This window comes from Arachis stenosperma, chromosome 9, assembly GCF_014773155.1.
Source record: "Arachis stenosperma cultivar V10309 chromosome 9, arast.V10309.gnm1.PFL2, whole genome shotgun sequence".
In the NCBI taxonomy this organism is placed as follows: domain Eukaryota; kingdom Viridiplantae; phylum Streptophyta; class Magnoliopsida; order Fabales; family Fabaceae; genus Arachis; species Arachis stenosperma.
This window is the reverse complement of record NC_080385.1, coordinates 97,103,562-97,123,305: the sequence shown is the minus strand read 5'-3', so window position 1 is coordinate 97,123,305 and position 19,744 is coordinate 97,103,562. Positions and strand designations below refer to the sequence as shown.

The window sequence follows — 19,744 nt, the reverse complement described above, 5'->3', positions numbered from 1 at the left end:
ACCCAATGAAAATCAAAGAAAAAGACTAGTAAAACTAGGCTAAGATGACTTGTCATCAGCGGCCTAAAGAGGTCTATGGTCACAGCTTTTTAGGGTGATCTAAAAGGGTCTATGGTCATGGTTTTTCGAAAGGGTGACCTAAAAGGGTCTTTGGTCATGGTTTTTATATATTTTTATAATTTTAAATATTTTATATATTTAAATTTTGAAAATTTTAATAATTAAAAACTAATAAAAATTTTATATGATTTACTTTAAATATTAAAATTTTAAATCTAATTTTATAAATAAAAAATTAAGTTGAATACTATTAATTTTAAATTAAAAAATTATTTAAAACTTAAAACTAATTAATAAATTGAAAAATAAATATTATATTTTTAAAATAATTTAAATAAATTATGATTGATTTTTAATTACTATTCTACCTTCTAATTTTATTAAAATTTTAAACTACTCTAACCCTAACCCTAATTCTAATTACTATTTAAAAATATTTTTGTAACTAAATCAAATTTTGATCATCTGAACAAAAATTAATTAAGATTCTTATATATTTTCTTTTATAATTTTGGGTATTTCATATATTTATAATTTAAAAATTTTAATAATTAAAAACTAAGGATGATTTATATGATTTATTTTAAAATGTTTTTAGTGGAGTATATTTAATTTAAAATTATTATTCTATCCATCATGTTTATCAAAATATCTATTCTATCCAAATTCTTTTATAAAATTCCTAATTTCTAACTTTAATTCCCAAATTAAAAATCACAAACCCTAACCCAAAACTCCCATACCCTTAATTTTCCAAAAATACAAACCCTAACCCCCTCTTCACAGTAACACACGCACACACCCACGGAAACACAGAGAGAGAGAGGAAAAACGGAGAAGGGAAAAGAGGGAGGAGGAAGGAGACGGCGCTGACGGAGCTAGCAGCCACCGTCGCAGTCGATGCTCGCAAGGAAGAGAGAGAGAGTGAGGGCGACCGAGCTGAGAAGAAGCAGAGAGTGAGAAGACACGAAGAGGAGGATCCCACTCCGCCATTGCATCGCCGTCACTATCACGCGATGGAGGAGGAAGCCATTGCCGTCGCCATCGGGAATAGCCTGGAGGAAGAGCCTGCACCATCAACAATGCCTCGTCTCTGCTCTCCTTCGCACTCACATTTACCAGCGCCGTCCTGTTTTGTGTCGCCGTTTGGGTTCGTCATCTCCTATACGTCATCATCGGTTCCTGCTCTGTCATCCACGGTCGTGCTCGTCTGCGTCATTGCTGTTCGTGCTCGTTTGCCATCGCATCCTTTGTGTCACCGTTCCTGCTCATGCTGCTCCTCTGCTTCTGCTACCCTCATCCCTGGTCCTCTGTCTCTGTTACCCTGGTTCATCTCGGCCATTCTCCTTCCTCCACGGTGGTGCATCTCTGCTGTTCGTCCTTTGGTTGCTGGTTTTTTATCTGCTGATGGTAAAAATTATTTAAATATTGTTGCCTATAATACTATTTTTTAATATTCTTGTTACCTATGAATGTATTGTTCTATAATCTATTTGCTAATCTATTTTTTGGTTTTTTTGGTTCTTTGGGAAGTTGATTTTGATTTTGTTTGTTCTATGATTTTTAAGTGTCTTTTGTGATTTTGTCCATGGTTATGTGTTACCAATTGATTTTAGGGATAAACTTGCAAACGTTGTTCTTGTTACTATTGTAATATATAAACCTACTGAGTTCCATATGTGGCTAAAAGAAAAGAAAAAGAGGTATGTGAGTCTCAATTTAGGGTATTTTTAATCATTATTATTTGGGATTTTAATATTAAGTTATGTTATATTTTAACTCATATAATTGAACTCATAATCAATGTTGTATGTGATTATACATACACTCAGTAGGTATTGAAATCTAGAGCTTTTGAAATGATTTGAACAAAATGAATGGGAGTGAAACTAGAAAAGGGTAATGGTGTAGGCTTCTTTATTTGAGAATTCTTTTTGTAGGTAAGGATAAGAAAATACTAAGTTTAGTTGTTTGAAATCTAAAAGGTTAATGAGAAAATTTTAACGAATACGAAGAAAGTGATTCAACTAACTCACTATTATGTTCTATTTTCCTAAAATGTGACCAGTCCAACTAACTCTGATTATAATTCTTTGTGCAATTGTTTTTCTACTGCAGGACCCTTGTCCCATTACAAAACAAGCTTTAATAATTTCTTTGCAGCTTGAACAAAGTAAATTTGAGGAGAAGAAGAAACTTGAAAATTAGGATTTTTTTCAAAATCCAGATATGTGAATTGGAAGAATAAGGAGCATACTTACCTAAGTTTTGTCGATTGCCAATCTAGAGCTTTTCAGGTTTGCTTTGTTGTTTATGTTGCTTTATTTTTTATTTTCATTTTCTTTTTACTTGTGCTATAATTATTTGGTGCTTTATAGGAATTGAGAACTATAATGAAGTCTGTCAAAAATGAAGTGTTAAAAACAAAAAGAAGCTACTAAGAGGATTTCAAGTACTTTGGTAATATATACACCTATCTCTTCAAGTACTTTATATTGTTTTATGATGTGTCATATACTATGATGTGGATGTGTGTTGTATAGTGTATGCTAGCTATTATATGTGTGATGTATATCTGTTTTAATCATATGTTTTTTTACCCTAAGTTGAAGAAGAATAAATGTAGGTGTTTATGTCTAATATGACTTTACTTTGCATGTTAATGAAGCAGGTGCTGAGCTTTCAAATATTTAAATGGCTGAAACAAAAGTTCTCGAGCGTTGAGAAGAAAGAATAGCAATACCAGACACAATCTATCCTGGCAGAGTTTAAATTGTATTGCTCTCACGCCTATGGAACAATTTTGTTAATAGTGTCTTCTTAGTGTTAGTGTATATATCACTCTATAAAACTAAGATTGAGACAAGTGTATTCTCTCAACTATATTGATATGTTTGCTGGTTACTTTAATCACAACTTATCTTAATTGTTGATTATCATTTTTTATTTTTAGATTTATTTTGTGATCATCATCATTTTGGGATGTGATTATGTTTTAAAAAAAATTAAATCTCATAAAATAAAATAGGCTTTGGTCACAGTAAAAACCGTGAACATAGATAAGGTTATGGTCACAGTTTTGTGGGGTGACCATAGATAAGCTATGGTCACGGTTTTAAGGTGGGGTGACCATAGAGGCTATGGTCACGGCGAAAAACCGTGACCATAGATAGGACTTGGTCACGATTTTAAGAAGGAGTGATCATAGAGGCTATGGTTATTCACCGTGACCATAGATAAGGCTATGGTCACGGTTTTAAGGTGGGGTGACCATAAAGGCTATGGTCACGGCAAAAAACTGTGACCATAGATAGGGCTATGATCACGGTTTTAAGAAGGGGTGACCATAGATAGAGCTATGGTCACGGTTTTAAGGTGGGGTGACTATACCGTGACCATAGATAAGGCTATGGTTACGGTTTTAAGGAAGGGTGACCATAGAGTCTATGGTCACGGTGAAAACCGTGACCATAGATAAGGCTATGGTCACAGTGAAAAAACATAGCCTAAAGTGTCAAAATTTAAAAATTGAAACCGTGACCATAGATAAAAAAATCGTGACCATAGACCTATGGTCACGAGAGAATAGGTCACGGTAAAAAAATCGTGACCATAGATTCAAAACTGTGACCATAGATCTATGGTCACCCTTTTTACTAGTTATGGTCACGATTTTTATCGTGACCATAGGCCTTTTTTGTAGTGAAAATAAGTTCAAATTACATCAAGGAGTTACATAGTTCACGTAGAACAATGCTAAGTCAAGAGATGTGATGTCAAGAATCTAAAGGATAACCAAGAGTACGATCAAATCAAAATATGCATAAGATGTAAGACAAGAAGCAAAAGAATGAAATTGCATTTCAAAAATAAATTAAAATATGGAACTCCAATATAAAAGATAGAAAAATGAACGATACATCAAATTAAGCGGCACGATTAAGGCACATACCTCAATACAAACTAATCCAATAAGATTACCTAACGTTCCCAAACTTAACGATTATTATTTTCTAAATTCTACATTATCTATGATAACATATTAGTGTTCCCAAATACACAAACTAATAGTATTAGGTTGGCCATACCTAATACCATGAAATGTGCAAGGTAGACTAACAGAGTTAATCAATAGATGGTCATGTACATAAAGCTCTAATTCCTATCATCCGAACAAGACCTACTATATGACAAATACTCAGAGTATGTAATGAAACATAGTCATTCCATTTCTCAAACTCCATAAGAAAGACTGCTCTGATACCATAATGTAATAACACCTTCAATGCCAAAATGCCACGCTTTCGACTGCGCCAATCTGATAGCGAGAATATTACGACTACACATCTATATATAACTATAATAAGTAGGAGCCTTTACCTGAAATTCTTAGTGACTTTTCTCTAAAAAGCCAGTATATATTTTTTTATACACTTTATTTTCTTCTAAAAACAAATCACACAAATGTACATAAATACATCACAACTTATGACTACACTTTTTATTTAATATAGTTTATAAAAATAATATATAAACATACATAATTATAGCTCCTATCTCTCTTTTAAAAGATATAACAAAAACAAAGGTGAGAGAATATCTAAAAAACAAATAAAGCATGCCCAATACGTATTTCGTAAACTCTTTAAAGACTTCGTCATCTGTTTCTAAAAAAATATTAGATATAGAGAGTGAAAATCAAATCACATGATTTTCATTAAGAAGAGTAAATGCCACAAAAATAATAAAAATAAGTATACGTGGTCAACACAAATCTCAAAAAAGTTTATCTTTATAAAAACTTGCATCGAATTTTAGTTTCAAAATATTTTCACTTATATATTATTACATATCTTAATATTTCATAATCATATATATTTTGAGAAACCAAAATAAAACTTAAAATTTTAGGGGTCAAAGACACCCTTAAGAGTTTTTATCTAACATACTATCATTATTCTTTTCTAATAAATACAATCCGCTCAACCTTCATTATTTTCATACACTATTAAATGCAATCAAATCAAGCAAAATAAATTACATAAACAGACATACAAGCACATATAAAACACATAAGACATAGCATATAATTAAATAAAATACATAAGTACAATACACCAATAAAATGCACATCTAAATAATTTAAAGAAATACATATATATAATATATACTAATTCTATTGATCTTACCCTTACATGTTAAGTTTGACTTTGTCATGACTACTTATGACTCACACTCATCACATAATAATCGGCCATTGTGGACAACGATCTAAAATGAGTAAGTCACCTATAAAATGGAGAATTTTGGAGTACAATGCGGTATGCTGAAGTTAAATGATATAATCAATGATAGTTTGAGAGTTTAGCTAACTTTAGTGTGAGAAATGTATTTTGCAAGTTAAATGCATCAATGAAGTATATCTCTTTCTGTTAAAAGAGAAGTTGCTGATTTCATCTCGCTTGGACGAGCTACACGTGGGATCTTTGAACCGTATAAGAGCAGTCTATATATATATATATATATATATATATATATATATATATGTATATATATATATGTCATGCATCACTCTTTTATTTTTCTTTATATATATTTGAAGAATAAGGTTGTTTATTAAACTTAACGTATTCATTAAATAATAGGTAAAAGTAAGAACAAATTTATTTATTTAGCTATCTTAGCTTCTATGGAATATCCAAAAATATCTATGATACAATGGATTGTGACATATAGATACATTCATACTTCTTGATACTATATTAAATTTCAAGAAGATAATAATACTTGTAAAAAATACAAAATAAAAAGAACGTATTACTTATGAATTCAACAATTAATTAAGGATTCACAAATTCATGTCACTTAGTACAATGCACAATGTACTGTTTTTAAAATGAAATAATTTAGTCATCGACATTTTTTGGTAGTGAATCATCTCATTCATTCACTAACCTTTTTCTAAGTTCTTTTTGTTGATTTCGCCGTGGAAGTAATAAATATCAATTAAAGATAAAATAGTTTATTATTTATAAAAAAAAAAGTCCAATATTCTTATCGATTAACAAAGTATAAAAATTTTTAATAATTTGCTATATATTTTAAAATATTTATAAGCATTATTTATTTTTATCAGTCAACTTCTAATTTACTTTTTGGGTTTGATAATACTGTGATTCTCAATTTTTTATAAAAAAAAATATTAATAAACTATATCAATGATACGTTTAATCTATAAAGTGTTAAAAATTATTCTAATATAATCTCTCTTCAATTATTAAGAGATTCTTTTAATATTATCTTTAAAATAATTTTAAATTAGTTTCTGTAATAACATTATGGAATAGTAATAAGTTTTTTAAATAAATTGTATGTCAATATTTAATTTTTATTATTAAATACCTAACATTATTGTATTAAATATTAAAGAATTAATTTATCAAATTAGAAAACAAAAATGGATGTATGTAGTGTTTTTAATAACGTCAATTCTATATTTTTATGGTTCGAACCATTTTTATAAAAGTTCTCTTGAGTCGAGAGAATCATTCAAAAAGGTATCTAGGGATGAGTAAGGAAAATCGACTAGCATAGTTCCGGGTCTCCAATAATCGGTCAAGGTTTAGCATAGCCCAGCAGGCAGCCATCAGACTTAAGGTAGTCGATTTGTCTGTTAGTCATCGATTGAGAAGGCGATTGGTTTGATTAGTCAAACTGTTTGACTGTAGATTTAGCGGCGAAGCTAGACAATATTTAACAAGGAGCCAATATTTTTTTTAATTTTTTATTTTAACAAAAATATTAAAAATAACTATATATATAATTTTAATTAAAAATAATAATTAAGACTTAGAATTTATTTTTTATAAGATACTTGAATATATCATATATTAAAATAATTAGACATAAGTATCTCAAAACTAACTTCAAATATTGTAAATATAGGTTGTTGCATATTTATCTTTAGAATTTTCAAATACTATTCAATTTATTTTTAGAAGTTTCCTGTAAAATTACTAAAAAAAATATATTATATTTCATGTAAATAATTTAAATCACAACCATAACTTATGCAATGAATAAATTAATAATAATATTACTAGAATTGAAATGAATTAAAATTTGCAACTTACATAGTCGATTGAGCTCGACATTTTTTTCTTGATTTAAAGTTATCTATTATTGAATCTATACTGAAAGTAGTTGCGATTTTTCTCTCAATGTAAATGACTAAATTATCTGCAAAAAATTCGTCTGTCATTTTATTCCGAAGCCTTGTTTAAACAATTTTCATTACCAAAAAAGCTCTTTTTGTTGTTGTCGTAGATACTAGAAGAGTCAAGACATTGCGAATCAGTCTATCAACCAAATGATAAGTTCTTGATTTTCCTATTTCTTTCAATCTTCGATATAACTTAGAAAGTGTCCCAACATCTTTTAGATGATTTGGTATATCAAATGCATAATGTTGCAATTGAGCATTCAAAAGAATTCTTTCATGATTAGAAAAATCTGAAGGATAAAACTTTTCAACTAACTTGCACATATTCTGAATATTAAACAACTTAAAATTGTCTTTAGAGTCCAAAGCGATACTTAAAGTCAAAAACTCCATGGTTTCCTCATTGAATCTACTATTTAACTCTTGTAGTTGAGAGTCAATTGCTACCAAAAATATATCTACTCGATAATGATGTTAATTTGTTATCTTTGGTTGACAAGATCGACGTCTTCTAACCGTGTATTGTGTACTCATATTAGGAATGTCAATTTCATGTTTCTCACAAAACTTCTTAACAATCTCAAGTAAATTGTACCAACTATTATTCCTCAATTTTTGAAAAAGTAGTTTTGATGTGGAAACAACATACATTGTATTTCAAAATATCTTGGGATTTTTGTTGTAATGCTTGGCATAAAATATTAGTAATTCTCATAGTTTCCTTCATCAAATGTAACGAAGAAATATTTGAACTCGGGTTTTCATCATAGCCTCTATAAGCGCAATCTTAAAAAGTCAACCATTTAATACAATCAATAAATGTTCCAAGTCTACGTCGATTATTCTCAATTTTCTCTGATGTTTGTCGTTTCATAGGGAAAATGAAAGAATTCTTTAATTTTGGAGGACAAAATTGTATTTCTATTACAATAAGAAAATATCCCGTAGTATGTTATAGTTGTCAAATTATATATATATATATATATATATATATATATATATATATATATATTAACAATAATTACTATTAATGATATATACGAGAGATAAAGTGGGTAGAGGATAATACAACAAAAATCACTTTAGTGGCAACAACATAATGACCACTATATGTCTTGTTTAACTTATATGTTTGTAGCAATTATATATTTGCTGTTATTACTATATGTTATAATGGTAATTATATACTTTTTATCGTCATCCAAAGGTATTTATCAAAAATTATATAATTGTTACTAAAACTTTTTAACAATAAGGTATAAGACGGCTAATGTCTATTTGCCGGTAAATATATTAGTGACTATTTCTATTGCTACTAAAAGAAAAGTAAATGATTGCTAAAAGTAATTTTTCTAGTAGTAAGAAGAGAGGAAGATAAAGAAGGGGAGAAGGGGAAGGACAAAACTTCTTGATTCTTGAAGGAAAGATTCTATTTCAATCGTAATGAGAGAATATAATGTGATACATTTTGGTTGTCAAATTACTAATTAATAATTAGTAATACTAACAATATATAAGAGATAGAATGAGTAGGTATAGAAAGATAGAAAAAAGAAAATATTAAAAGAGAGAACTTGTTAATTTTGGAAGAAAATATTCAATTGCATTAAAAGAGTTGTGAAGGTTTCTAGTATATATGCAGTGTATGAAAGGTTAACAAAACAGACAGAAGAAGAAAATGAATTATAACATCAAACGAACTAGAGATAATAAAATAAAATTGTATGCTTGAATTGAATATAGATTCTTAAATTACATATCCTAAAGTATAGATATATTTAATTATAGAAACAGACAGAAGAAGAAAATGAATTATAACATCAAACGAACTAGAGATAATAAAATAAAATTGTATGCTTGAATTGAATATAGATTCTTAAATTACATATCTCTAAAGTATATAGTTATTTAATTATAGCAGTGAGCTCAATAGCTCTAACTACATATTAGTTAGATAGCCAAATATAAGTAGTAAGTTATAACATACTTGAACTAAGTCTTTGACTTCATTCTCGGTTCCTATGGAGCTCAAACTGAGAAGGGTGTATGATCTCACTCTCACTCTTAGCTTGTCCTAAAATTTTCCAAAGAGATTGATGGAAGGTGGCATTGTGAATATATCTATCACTTGGTATTGTGAGGGAATATTTGTAACAAAGAGTTTTTTGTGAGTCACTTTATCTCTAACAAAATGAAGATTTCAAAATGCTTTGATCTATAAGGAGTATGAGGTTGTTAGCTAGTAAACATGCACTTTGACTATCACAATAGATTATTGGTAGGATGGCAATGGGAGTATGTAATTCTGTGAGCAAATCTTGAACTCACACAAACTCAGATTGAGCTGAAGCCAAAACTCTATATTCTGCCTCTATGCTAGATCGACTTACTGTTTATTGTCTGTTGCATTTTCAAGCAATCAAATTGGTTCCAACATAAATGCAATATCCAGTTACTGACTTTTGATCATCAACTCAATTTCCCAATCAGCATCTAAAAATGCATGCTAATGAAAATCATTACAAGGAGAAAATAGAATTCTTTGATCCATGATACCTTTGACATATTGAAGGATCCATTTGAGAGCTCTTCAATGATTCACTGTTGGACTTTGCATATATTATCACACCTTGTTTATAGAATAATAAGTTAAATCTAGTCAAGCTAATGTCAAATACTGCACGACACTAGTAATTGATTTGAATAATTTTAGATCCTCAAAATATGCAGAATCATCAGCACTCAATTTTGAAGAGGATATAATTGGGACAGGGACATGATTAGACATAAGCATGTTAGTTTTGATTAACAAATCAATAATGTACTTCTTTTAAGTGAGTAAAAGTTGATTATCGTTAATATAGGTAGCTTCTAATCCAAGAAAAAAATTGAAACCTTCCAAGGTCTTTAAGAGAAAAAATAGAATGAAGTTGCAAAATTAAAGATTGTAAATCAGTAGAATCATAACCAGTATAAAGGATATCGTCATCAACATATGCACATAAAAAGGTGACAAAATTTAAAGTAATCAAACAAAAAAAGATCAGATTTTGTTTTATAAAAAACATACCTCTTTAATGTTGATAAAAGTGTGAAAAACCAAGCTCTAGGAGTTTGATTTAGTCTATAAATGGCTTATTTTAGGCTGCAAAGCAAATAAGGATTTGAATTGAATCACAATAGCCTTGTGGTTGTTTCATATAGACTTTTTCATGCAATTCTCCAGTAATGAAGACATTGTTAATGTCAACTTGTCTTAGTTGCCTATCTTTTGATAAAGCAATAGAAATTACAATTTAAATAGTTTGAGGTTTGCCAACTAGGCTAAAGGTAAATCAACTCCTTCTCTTTAATGAAACCCATTAGAAACAAACCTAACTTTGTATCTAATGACTTGTCTTTGTGGATTCTTTTACAATACAAATACCCATTTGCTATTAATAATAGTAGCATTGGGTGAAGGTGTGATAAGATCTCATGTTTGACATTTCGATAAGGCCTAATATTCAACCTTTATAATTCTTCTTTAATGAGTGGTTTTGAAGGCTTGCTAGATAGATTTAGGAGGATATAAAAGAAACTTTGGGTCAAAATTAATATTTGGTGAAATTGCTAAGTGCGCAGTTGGTTTAGACAGACCAAATTTTGATCTAGTTATCATGGGGAGAGAGTTTAAAGGAGGTGGTGGAGTCGTGGAGGACGGGGGTGGGAAAGGTATTGATAGTGAAGGCATTTGGATTTCAATTCATGATATAAGAATTTGTCCAGAAGGAGTGTCATGTTGTTGTGTTGAAGTAGTTAACTCTGATGAGTATTGTATAGAATTGGAGCATTCTATAGAAAGTGGATCAGTTACATGAGGCAATGGTATGTTGTTTTGTAAAGATGAGAGAGTGGAATTGGTGCCTGTAATAAACTGAAAACGGAAAGATTCTTTATTTGAAGAAGGATTAGTAGTCTAATTAGTAATAAAATTAGTTGCATAAGAAATTTTCAGCTCATTGAAAATTACATTTCTAGAAAAATATAGTTTACCACATGTGAAAAACATTTATAACCTTTGTTATTATTGTCATAGGCTAAGAATAGCCATAAATGTAATTTGTAGTAGAATTTATACTAGCTTGTTGTAAAGCCTTAACAATGAATAACATATACGAATATCATGTGACACATTTTCTTTATGAAATAACTAATAATATATTATAAATACAGATAATAGATTTAATATTTATTTGGTAATTATATCGTGAAACAAAGAGATAAATAATAAAAAATGAAGTATATTGCTCTATAAAAAATGAGTAATATTACTGATTTCGAGAGTTACTTGAAATGTTATTTTGGGACTGGACGTGAGGTCCAGATCCTTCAGTATGGTAGTGTCCGATCTCTTTGGTGTCGAGGTGCCGCTTGTCCGAGTTTCTCGTGAAGAGGCGGGGTAATACCTACAAGAGACTCCGATACTTAAGTTAGTAAGAGCTTTAAGCAGGGTTTTAGTAGATTAGAACGTGAGTTATATTTGGGGGTGCCAGTGTATTTATAATAGAGTTTGATAACCATCTTGGTGGCGGTAGTTCCATCTTATCTTATCTTATATTTTGGGGAGTTTGTTAGAGTCTATCTTTTGTAGGAGATAGAGATATAGTCACGGTTTCTAGAAGCATTGACCTGCTGCGTTAGATAAGTGGAGCTGGGCTCCTTGGTTGGTGTCCAACCTCTTCCAAGAGATCGGGTAGGGGATGAGAGGCCGCCTTTCGAAGTTGATCCTCTCATCCTTATTGGGTCTGACTTTAGATTTGGATCAGGATATGAACAATTACTTATACATAATAACATAATAACAAAATATTAAAAACATGAACTTTTTTCCACTCTAATGATATATTACATAGATTCCTATCTCATTTAGTGGTGTGTATATGTATCTTTAATATGATGTAAAATTGAACTATTTTTAAGGATGGAGTCATTATCAATTTTTACCTAAATCTTTGCCAAAGATTTCATCTTCCTTTTCTATGCAAATAGAAACTCCACTTTTTTGGAGCGAGCTGCGGCCGCCATCAACCTTGCAATGCAGCAGTAATCCTCCCCTCCCTTCTCCACACTTTTCTTTCTCCCCCTTCTTGTTTTTTTATATTTTTCTTTTTCCTTTTTCTTTCTTTGTATTTCCTTCCATCTCTTCCTCTCTTTCTTCTGATCTTACCCCATCTCCCCGCTTCCTTTTGTCCTCCCTTTCATCCTCTCCTACCCTATTTCTTTCTCACTCTTTTTTTCATTTTTTCTTTTCTATTTCACCTTTTTGTTTTTGCTATTTTATTTAGTTTGTATTGAGTTGGAAAAAGCGTACGATAGAGTGTCAAAGGAGGTCTTATGGAAGGTTTTAGAAAAGAGGAGAGTAAAGATCGCATGTATTCGTGCAATTAAAGACATGTATGATGGGGGCCACAACTAGTGTGAAGACTCAAGGTGGTGTGATAGAAGAATTTTCTATTGGTATAGGATTACACCAAGGATCATCCTTAAGCCCATATCTTTTCACATTAGTCTTGGAAGTACTCACAGAGCACGTCCAAGAGCCTGTGCCATGGTGCATGCTTTTTGCCGATGATATCGTCCTTATGGGAGAGTCAAGGGAAGACCTAAATAAGAAGTTGGATTTATGGAGGGAAGTTCTAGAAGTATATGGTCTGCGCATAAACCGTAGCAAGACGAAATATATGGAATGTAAGTTCAGTCTGAGAAGGGAAAACCCTAATATAGAGGTGAAGATTGGGAAAAACATCCTACCAAAAGTAAAAGTTTTAAGTATCTTGGGTGCATTATACAGGATAATGGAGAGATTAAACAGAATGTAAATCATAGGATCTAGGCGGGTTGGTCAAAATGGCGGAGTGCATATGGTTTCATATACAATAAAAAAGTGCATTTAAAACTTAAAGGTAAATTCTATCGCACTGCTATAAGACCGGCTATGCTTTATGGTACAGAGTGTTGGCGGCCAAAGGGGAGCAGAACATAAACTGAGTGTGGCAAAGATGAAGATATTGAGATGGATGAGTGGTCATACGTGATTGGATAAAATAAGGAATGAAGATATAAAGGAGAGAGTTGGAGTAGCACCCATTGTGAAAAAGATGATTGAATCGCGTCTCAGGTGATATGGACATGTGAGAAGAAGACCGACAGAACACCCAGTCAGGAGGGTGGATGAAATGGAAGATGGACAAGGGGTGAAAGGCAGAGAAAGACCTAAGAAGATCATCCATGAGGTAGTCAAACGAGATCTACATGTAAACGGTCTCTCTATAGACATGATACATGACAAAACACAATGATAACGTTTGATTCATGTAGCCGACCCCACCTAGTAGGATAAGGCTTTGTTATTGTTGTTGTTGGTTCTCTGATTTACTCTTCAATAACTCTTTTTTAGTATATATATATTTTTTTGTGGTGTTTTATTTTTTTTGGGTGGTTTGAGTATAATGATATAAATCTCTCATATCCAAAAAATGATATATTGAGATTTGCTTTTTGTTTATGAAAATATTTTTTAAAACAGAAGAGGATTTATATTTAAGCCGAGAAAAAGAACTTATATTTTAACCTGTAGCAATACTTTTTATGTGGATTTAGAAATTTTAAAGATTTAGATTTGCTTCTATTTCTATCTATTAAGATTCTATATAATTGAATATTTGAGTTTGCTTTTAATTTATAATTCAAACATAGAAAATATTTATTTTTTTATTTGGATCTAATTTATCTGTATTTTCTATAAGTATCACATAACTATTTTAAGAATGAAATATTTTTTCTATTAAAAAAATATTCTATATAATGTTTTGGTTGTTATAATAATAATAATAATAATAATAATAATAATAATAATATAATAATAATAATAATAATAATAATAATATATTTCAGGAGAACTTACTAATACTAATGATTTGCAAAATAGATTGTGTGCAAAAGTTTATACTATCAAGAGTTTATAGAATTAAAATCTAGGTAATGTTTTATGGACAATCCTATAATAACGAAGTTTCTGTGTGAAATAGGCGAAAATGTGTGTATAATTTATTCTAAATAATTAAAAAAAATTACATAGTTTTTTAGATAACCAAAGGAATAATAAGAAAATAAAATAATTACATTCAAATGAGAAAGACAAAAGACACCAAAAAATATGAGAAAAACAAATATGAGAAAAACAAAAACAAAGAATACAGACATACAGTAATAAAAGAGGCACATGCATTTAGTCTTGATACAAGCTGCTTGCACAAAAAGGGATAAAAACAAAAAAAATTACTTAAGAAATTAATTTTCTTATGCAAATATAAGAGAATTTTATAAAAGTATTTTAATATATAAATTTGATTAGAGAAAAGCAAACAAGTATTTTGTTAAGTGCTAATCAAATACTATTTTCTCATCTTTATTTTAATAACGAGCATGTTTGTAATTGTTTTGACACTTAATTTAGTTGAAAACTTAGCCTTATACATTTAACATTATTTATCTAGTTAATTTACTAGGCACTCATATATGTTAAATTGCATTTTTATTAATTATCTTTTATATAATATAATAAATATAAGAATGATTATAACTCAATAATCAAATATGTAAGTGACTAAAATTTAAATTAAATTATGTGGATTTTTTGTTAATATATAAGTATAGATGGATTAAATGACATTGAATATGTCAAAATTAAACTCTAATTGTTAGATTATTTTTTTTTAAAATGAGAAAATTAGTAAAGTAAAAAAATTAAGTATTTAGTTACTCTTGAATTAAGATAGTAGAATTCACATATAATAAAAATTATAAATTTAACGTTGATTAACTTTTTATTTTATCAATTTTTATTTTTAAAAATTTAAATTTTTAAATATTAATAGGCTAAAGTGAATTTAGTATTTATTTTTAGAATTTAATTTTAATACATTCAGAGTTGTCTAATTACATAATACTACATTTAATAAAAATAATTATTTTAAATATTCACCACATAAATAATTATTAAAAAAAATATTATTAGATAAGTAAATAAATAATTTTATAATATAAAAGCATCAAAATTAAACTATTTCTTTTAAGGAATAATACTATAAAATGAAAAACACCGAAGGAGTGAGCAAGTGGGTGGGAAAGATGGGAAGTGAGTTACCAGAATTGGAAAAGAGATGAGATTCAACGAATTGTAGATTCCCATTCCCATCAGCATAGGTGTTGCTAAATCGTAGTAGACAAGTAGCGCATGTTTGACGGTGACTTTCACATTCAAACACAGTACGAACGACTGACTCATCACTCTCTCACTAGTCACTACTCATGCTTGGTGCTTCTTAAATCTTACTCCCAACTCAAGATTCATGCACCTTACTTACAAAACCTCCTTGTCTGGGTCCCACTCTATCTTTTCCTCTTCCCCTCCGAAATAAAAATATCTACCTTCATTCCGTTCCGGATTCCACAGTTTAATATAACATTTTCTTCTTTTTTTTTTTTGATTCTCTGTCTCTCTCTCTCTCTCTCTCTCTACATTCAGAATAAAAATGCTTCGCTTCTGGAAGAGAGAGTAGGCAATGAAAGCTTCTTCAAATTCTGGGAATGCTGCTTCTTGAGTTTGACGGATTCTAATCAGGTTCGGCTAGGCAACCGTCTTCCTCATTTAATTTCTTCTGAGATCTTTGAATAAAATTATTAGTATGAAGGATAATGCTTAGAATTATTTGTGGCATGGAAACAAGAGTGGGTCGTAGCATTGTGTTATTGTTCTTGTTGGTGGTGCTTGGTTGTGTTTCTGGGAATGATTCTGGAGAATACGACAACTGCAACTGTGATGATGAAGAAGGGATTCTAAGCATACAAAACATACTAGTTGGGCAGAAAGTGAGTGACTTTCTGATCTCCATTGCATATTTCTCCATACCCATTGAGCTACTTTACTTTGTGAGCCGTTCCAATGTCCCGTTTAAACTGCTGTTTCTTCAGTTCATAGCATTCATTGTGCTGTGTGGATTGACCCATTTGCTCAACACCTATTCCTACCATGGGCCTCCTTCTTTCCAACTTGTGGTTTGTCTCACAGTTGCTAAGTTCCTCACTGCCCTTGTTTCTTGTGCAACTGCATTGACCCTTCCACCATTGATCCCTCTCCTACTTAAGGTCAAGATCAGGGAGCTCTTCTTGAGGCAGAATGTCTTGGAGTTGGATCAGGAGGTTGGAATGATGAAGAAGCAGAAGGAGACGAGTTTGCACGTTCGGATGCTCACCAGGGAGATTAGGAAGTCCCTTGATAAGCATACTATCTTGTACACCACGCTTGTCGAGCTCTCCAAGGCGCTGGATTTGGACAATTGTGCGGTTTGGATGCCAGATGAGGAGAGAAGGGAAATGCATTTAACACACGAATTGAAAGCGAACCCGTCGAGGGATTTTCGCAATTATGTCCCCAGGAACGATTCGGATGTTTTGGATATAAAAATGAATAGGGGGGTGAGGATTTTGCGGCCAGAATCTGCGCTGGGAATTGCGAGTAATGGCGGCCATGGGGGCACTGGGGGTGCAGTGGCAGCTGTTCGAATGCCCATGCTTCGCGTTTCGAATTTCAAAGGCGGGACCCCGGAGAAGGTTGAGACATGTTATGCTCTACTGGTTTTGGTTCTTCCAAAATCAAACTTCCGTGTTTGGACTCACCAAGAGCTGGAGATAGTGGAAGTTGTTGCTGATCAGGTAGCTGTGGCCTTGTCTCATGCATTCATTCTTGAAGAGTCACAGAGAATGAGACAGAAACTCGCGGAGCAGAACCGAGTGTTGCAGCAGGCTAGAAAGGATGCAATGATGGCCAGCCAAGCGAGGAAAGCGTTTCAGAAAGTGATGAGTCATGGAATGCGGAGGCCTATGCATTCCACTCTGGGGCTTCTTTCGCTGTTACAAGATGAAAATATGAGACCTGAACAGAAGATTATTGGCAACTCAATGTTGAAAGTTAGCAGGGTGCTCTCAAATTTAATTAATGACGTAGTAGGGATTTCAGAGAATGAAAAGGGAAGCTTTTCATTAGACATGAAACCTTTCCTTCTACATTCAATGTTGAAGGAAGCCGCTTGTATTGCCAAGTGTTTGTGTGTATATAAAGGCTTTGGTCTTGAGATTGATGTCCAGAAATCTTTGCCTGATCAGGTTGTAGGTGATGATGAGAGGGCCTTACAAGTAATTCTGCATATGATTGGCGATTTATTGAACACATACCATCAAGGGAACCTCAAGTTTCGTGTCTTTTTAGAAAGTTATGGTGGAGATAAGGATGATAAAATCAATGAAGCATGGAATATGAGGAATCAAAATGATTATGTACATATCAAATTTGATTTTCAGGTAATTAGTAGTTCTCAATCGGAGGAGCTGGTTCCAACCATAAATTATGCCAGTAGTGGGTACCACAACAATGAACAAACAGAGGGCATGTGCTTCAGCTTGTACAGAAAGTTGGTGGAGGTTAGTGCATAATTATATTGATCAAATTTACATGCTTCATCATTATGTGATTGTACTCGTATACTGGTAATGGATAATTTCCATGATAATCTTTTTGTCCTGCTTATGATTGCCGAGAACTCCACTTTTTTGTGGTTTGATATCTTAGGACCAATATGCATACTAGGTTGCTTGTAATCTACAAAGGAACAAGTTTCAATCCAATGCTTTATTGTGCCAGCAACCCATTTTTCCTTTCAATATATGAATTTCAGATTCATTGTGTCTCATTTGAAACGAACTGTAGGCAACATTGAACATTGGGTGATTCACCTTCTAACATGGCATAAAATCTTTGGTCATCTTCTTTACATTTGGAAGTTAATACTAGGCATGGCATTTATAAGAATAATTCTCATACATGGATGATCAGTTAATTTACTAATATTTGCGCCATTTCACATATTCCTCTTATAGAGGCTGCACAGTTTTGGTATGTGCCTGTTTTGTCAAAGACCTAACTTGTTTTTGGAAAAGAACTTAATAATTAAAGAACATATTGGGGAAATTAGCTTGAAATCTTGATTTTGATCTGATCATATGGGTTAGTTTTTGAACTATGACACGAACTAGACTAAAAGAAATTCATATTTTTCCTTTCTACATGTTATATTAGGATACCACCGTAACAATACGAATTATTTAGTTAGGGATTAGTATAAATAAAGTAAATAAGGTAGAGACAGAGTGTGATTTTGTTACACAATATTGCATAATCTTAGTGAAATCAGTGTAATTAACCCTAAATTTGATGTATTATAGTTTGATTCTTCATATTCATGGTATTGTTTGGTAACTCTGACTTTACTATGTGGAAATATGTGCAGATGATGCAAGGTTATATCTGGATATCACCAAATCCTCAGTGTTTGCCACAAGGCATGACACTTCTTCTGAAGTTTCGGAAAGCACCAATGCTCGGAAAATCCATAGTTGCGCCAAGAGATTATTCGAACTCGCAGTTTAGAGGCCTTAAGGTTGTGTTAGCCGACGATGACTGTGTAAACCGGATTGTGACGAAGAAGCTACTCGAGAAGCTTGGATGTCAAGTAACTGCCGTTTCATCGGGTTTCGAGTGCCTGAGTGCCATAAGCGCCTCAAACAACTCGTTCCGAATAATCTTGTTAGAACTTCATATGCATGACATGGATGGTTCTGATGTGGCAGGGCGGATCCGGAACTTCCATAAGTGGCCCTTGATTGTAGCCCTTTTGTCGAGTGCCGAAGAACATGAGAAGCAGAGATGCATTCAGGTTGGAATAAATGGATTTGTGCACAAACCTGTACAACTTCATGACATGGCTGATGAACTTGGAAGAGTGCTGCAACGTGCCGGTGCATAAAGGCGTAAACAGTTTTAATTTATGTTCCTCAAAATCTATAACTAGAAGTAGAACCTGTATAGAATATAGGGACCTTTTTGGGAACTTAAAAACAATAAATATAATAATAAAACATAATTATAGTGGGTCCACTTTTCTGGACATTTCTATGATTGTGGTTCTGGTACCATGATTAATTATAGCTTTGTTAGCGGAAATGATCAATTTAGGTCTTTGTTCCGGTGTAGATTACAAGATTCTTCTATACACGTGTAGAATGCATAGCGTCAAGCTCCAAGGTAGGACTGCTGCAAGACACGGCCAAGTATGACGACAACTTCTGAGATAGTGGGGCTTAGTGATATAGGTTTTGTAGGTCGTTAGTGTTGATTTGTAAAGTAATTAATAATGAATTTAAATTTTTTAAATTTTAAATTTTTATTTTAGAGGATAAAGTGTGATCTTTCATTATTTATTTTATAAATAGGACTAAAAAAAATATGAGAGAAAAACTATTTAAAGGTGAGAGATCACACGTTATTCTTTAAAATAAAATTCTTTATTTTAGTTCTCTTCAATG

The 19,744-nt window shown here is 31.6% G+C and overlaps 1 protein-coding gene across 1 annotated transcript; it reads left to right on the top strand.

The window, feature by feature from the left end:
* The first annotated feature begins 15,796 nt into the window (after nt 1-15,796).
* LOC130947530 (protein EIN4-like) lies at nt 15,797-19,533 on the top strand. Its single transcript, XM_057876228.1, has 2 exons — nt 15,797-17,803; nt 18,670-19,533. Exons 1-2 carry the CDS (start codon nt 16,022-16,024, stop codon nt 19,183-19,185), a joined length of 2,298 nt encoding a protein of 765 aa, XP_057732211.1. The 5' UTR covers nt 15,797-16,021; the 3' UTR covers nt 19,186-19,533.
* The last annotated feature ends 211 nt before the right edge of the window (nt 19,534-19,744 follow it).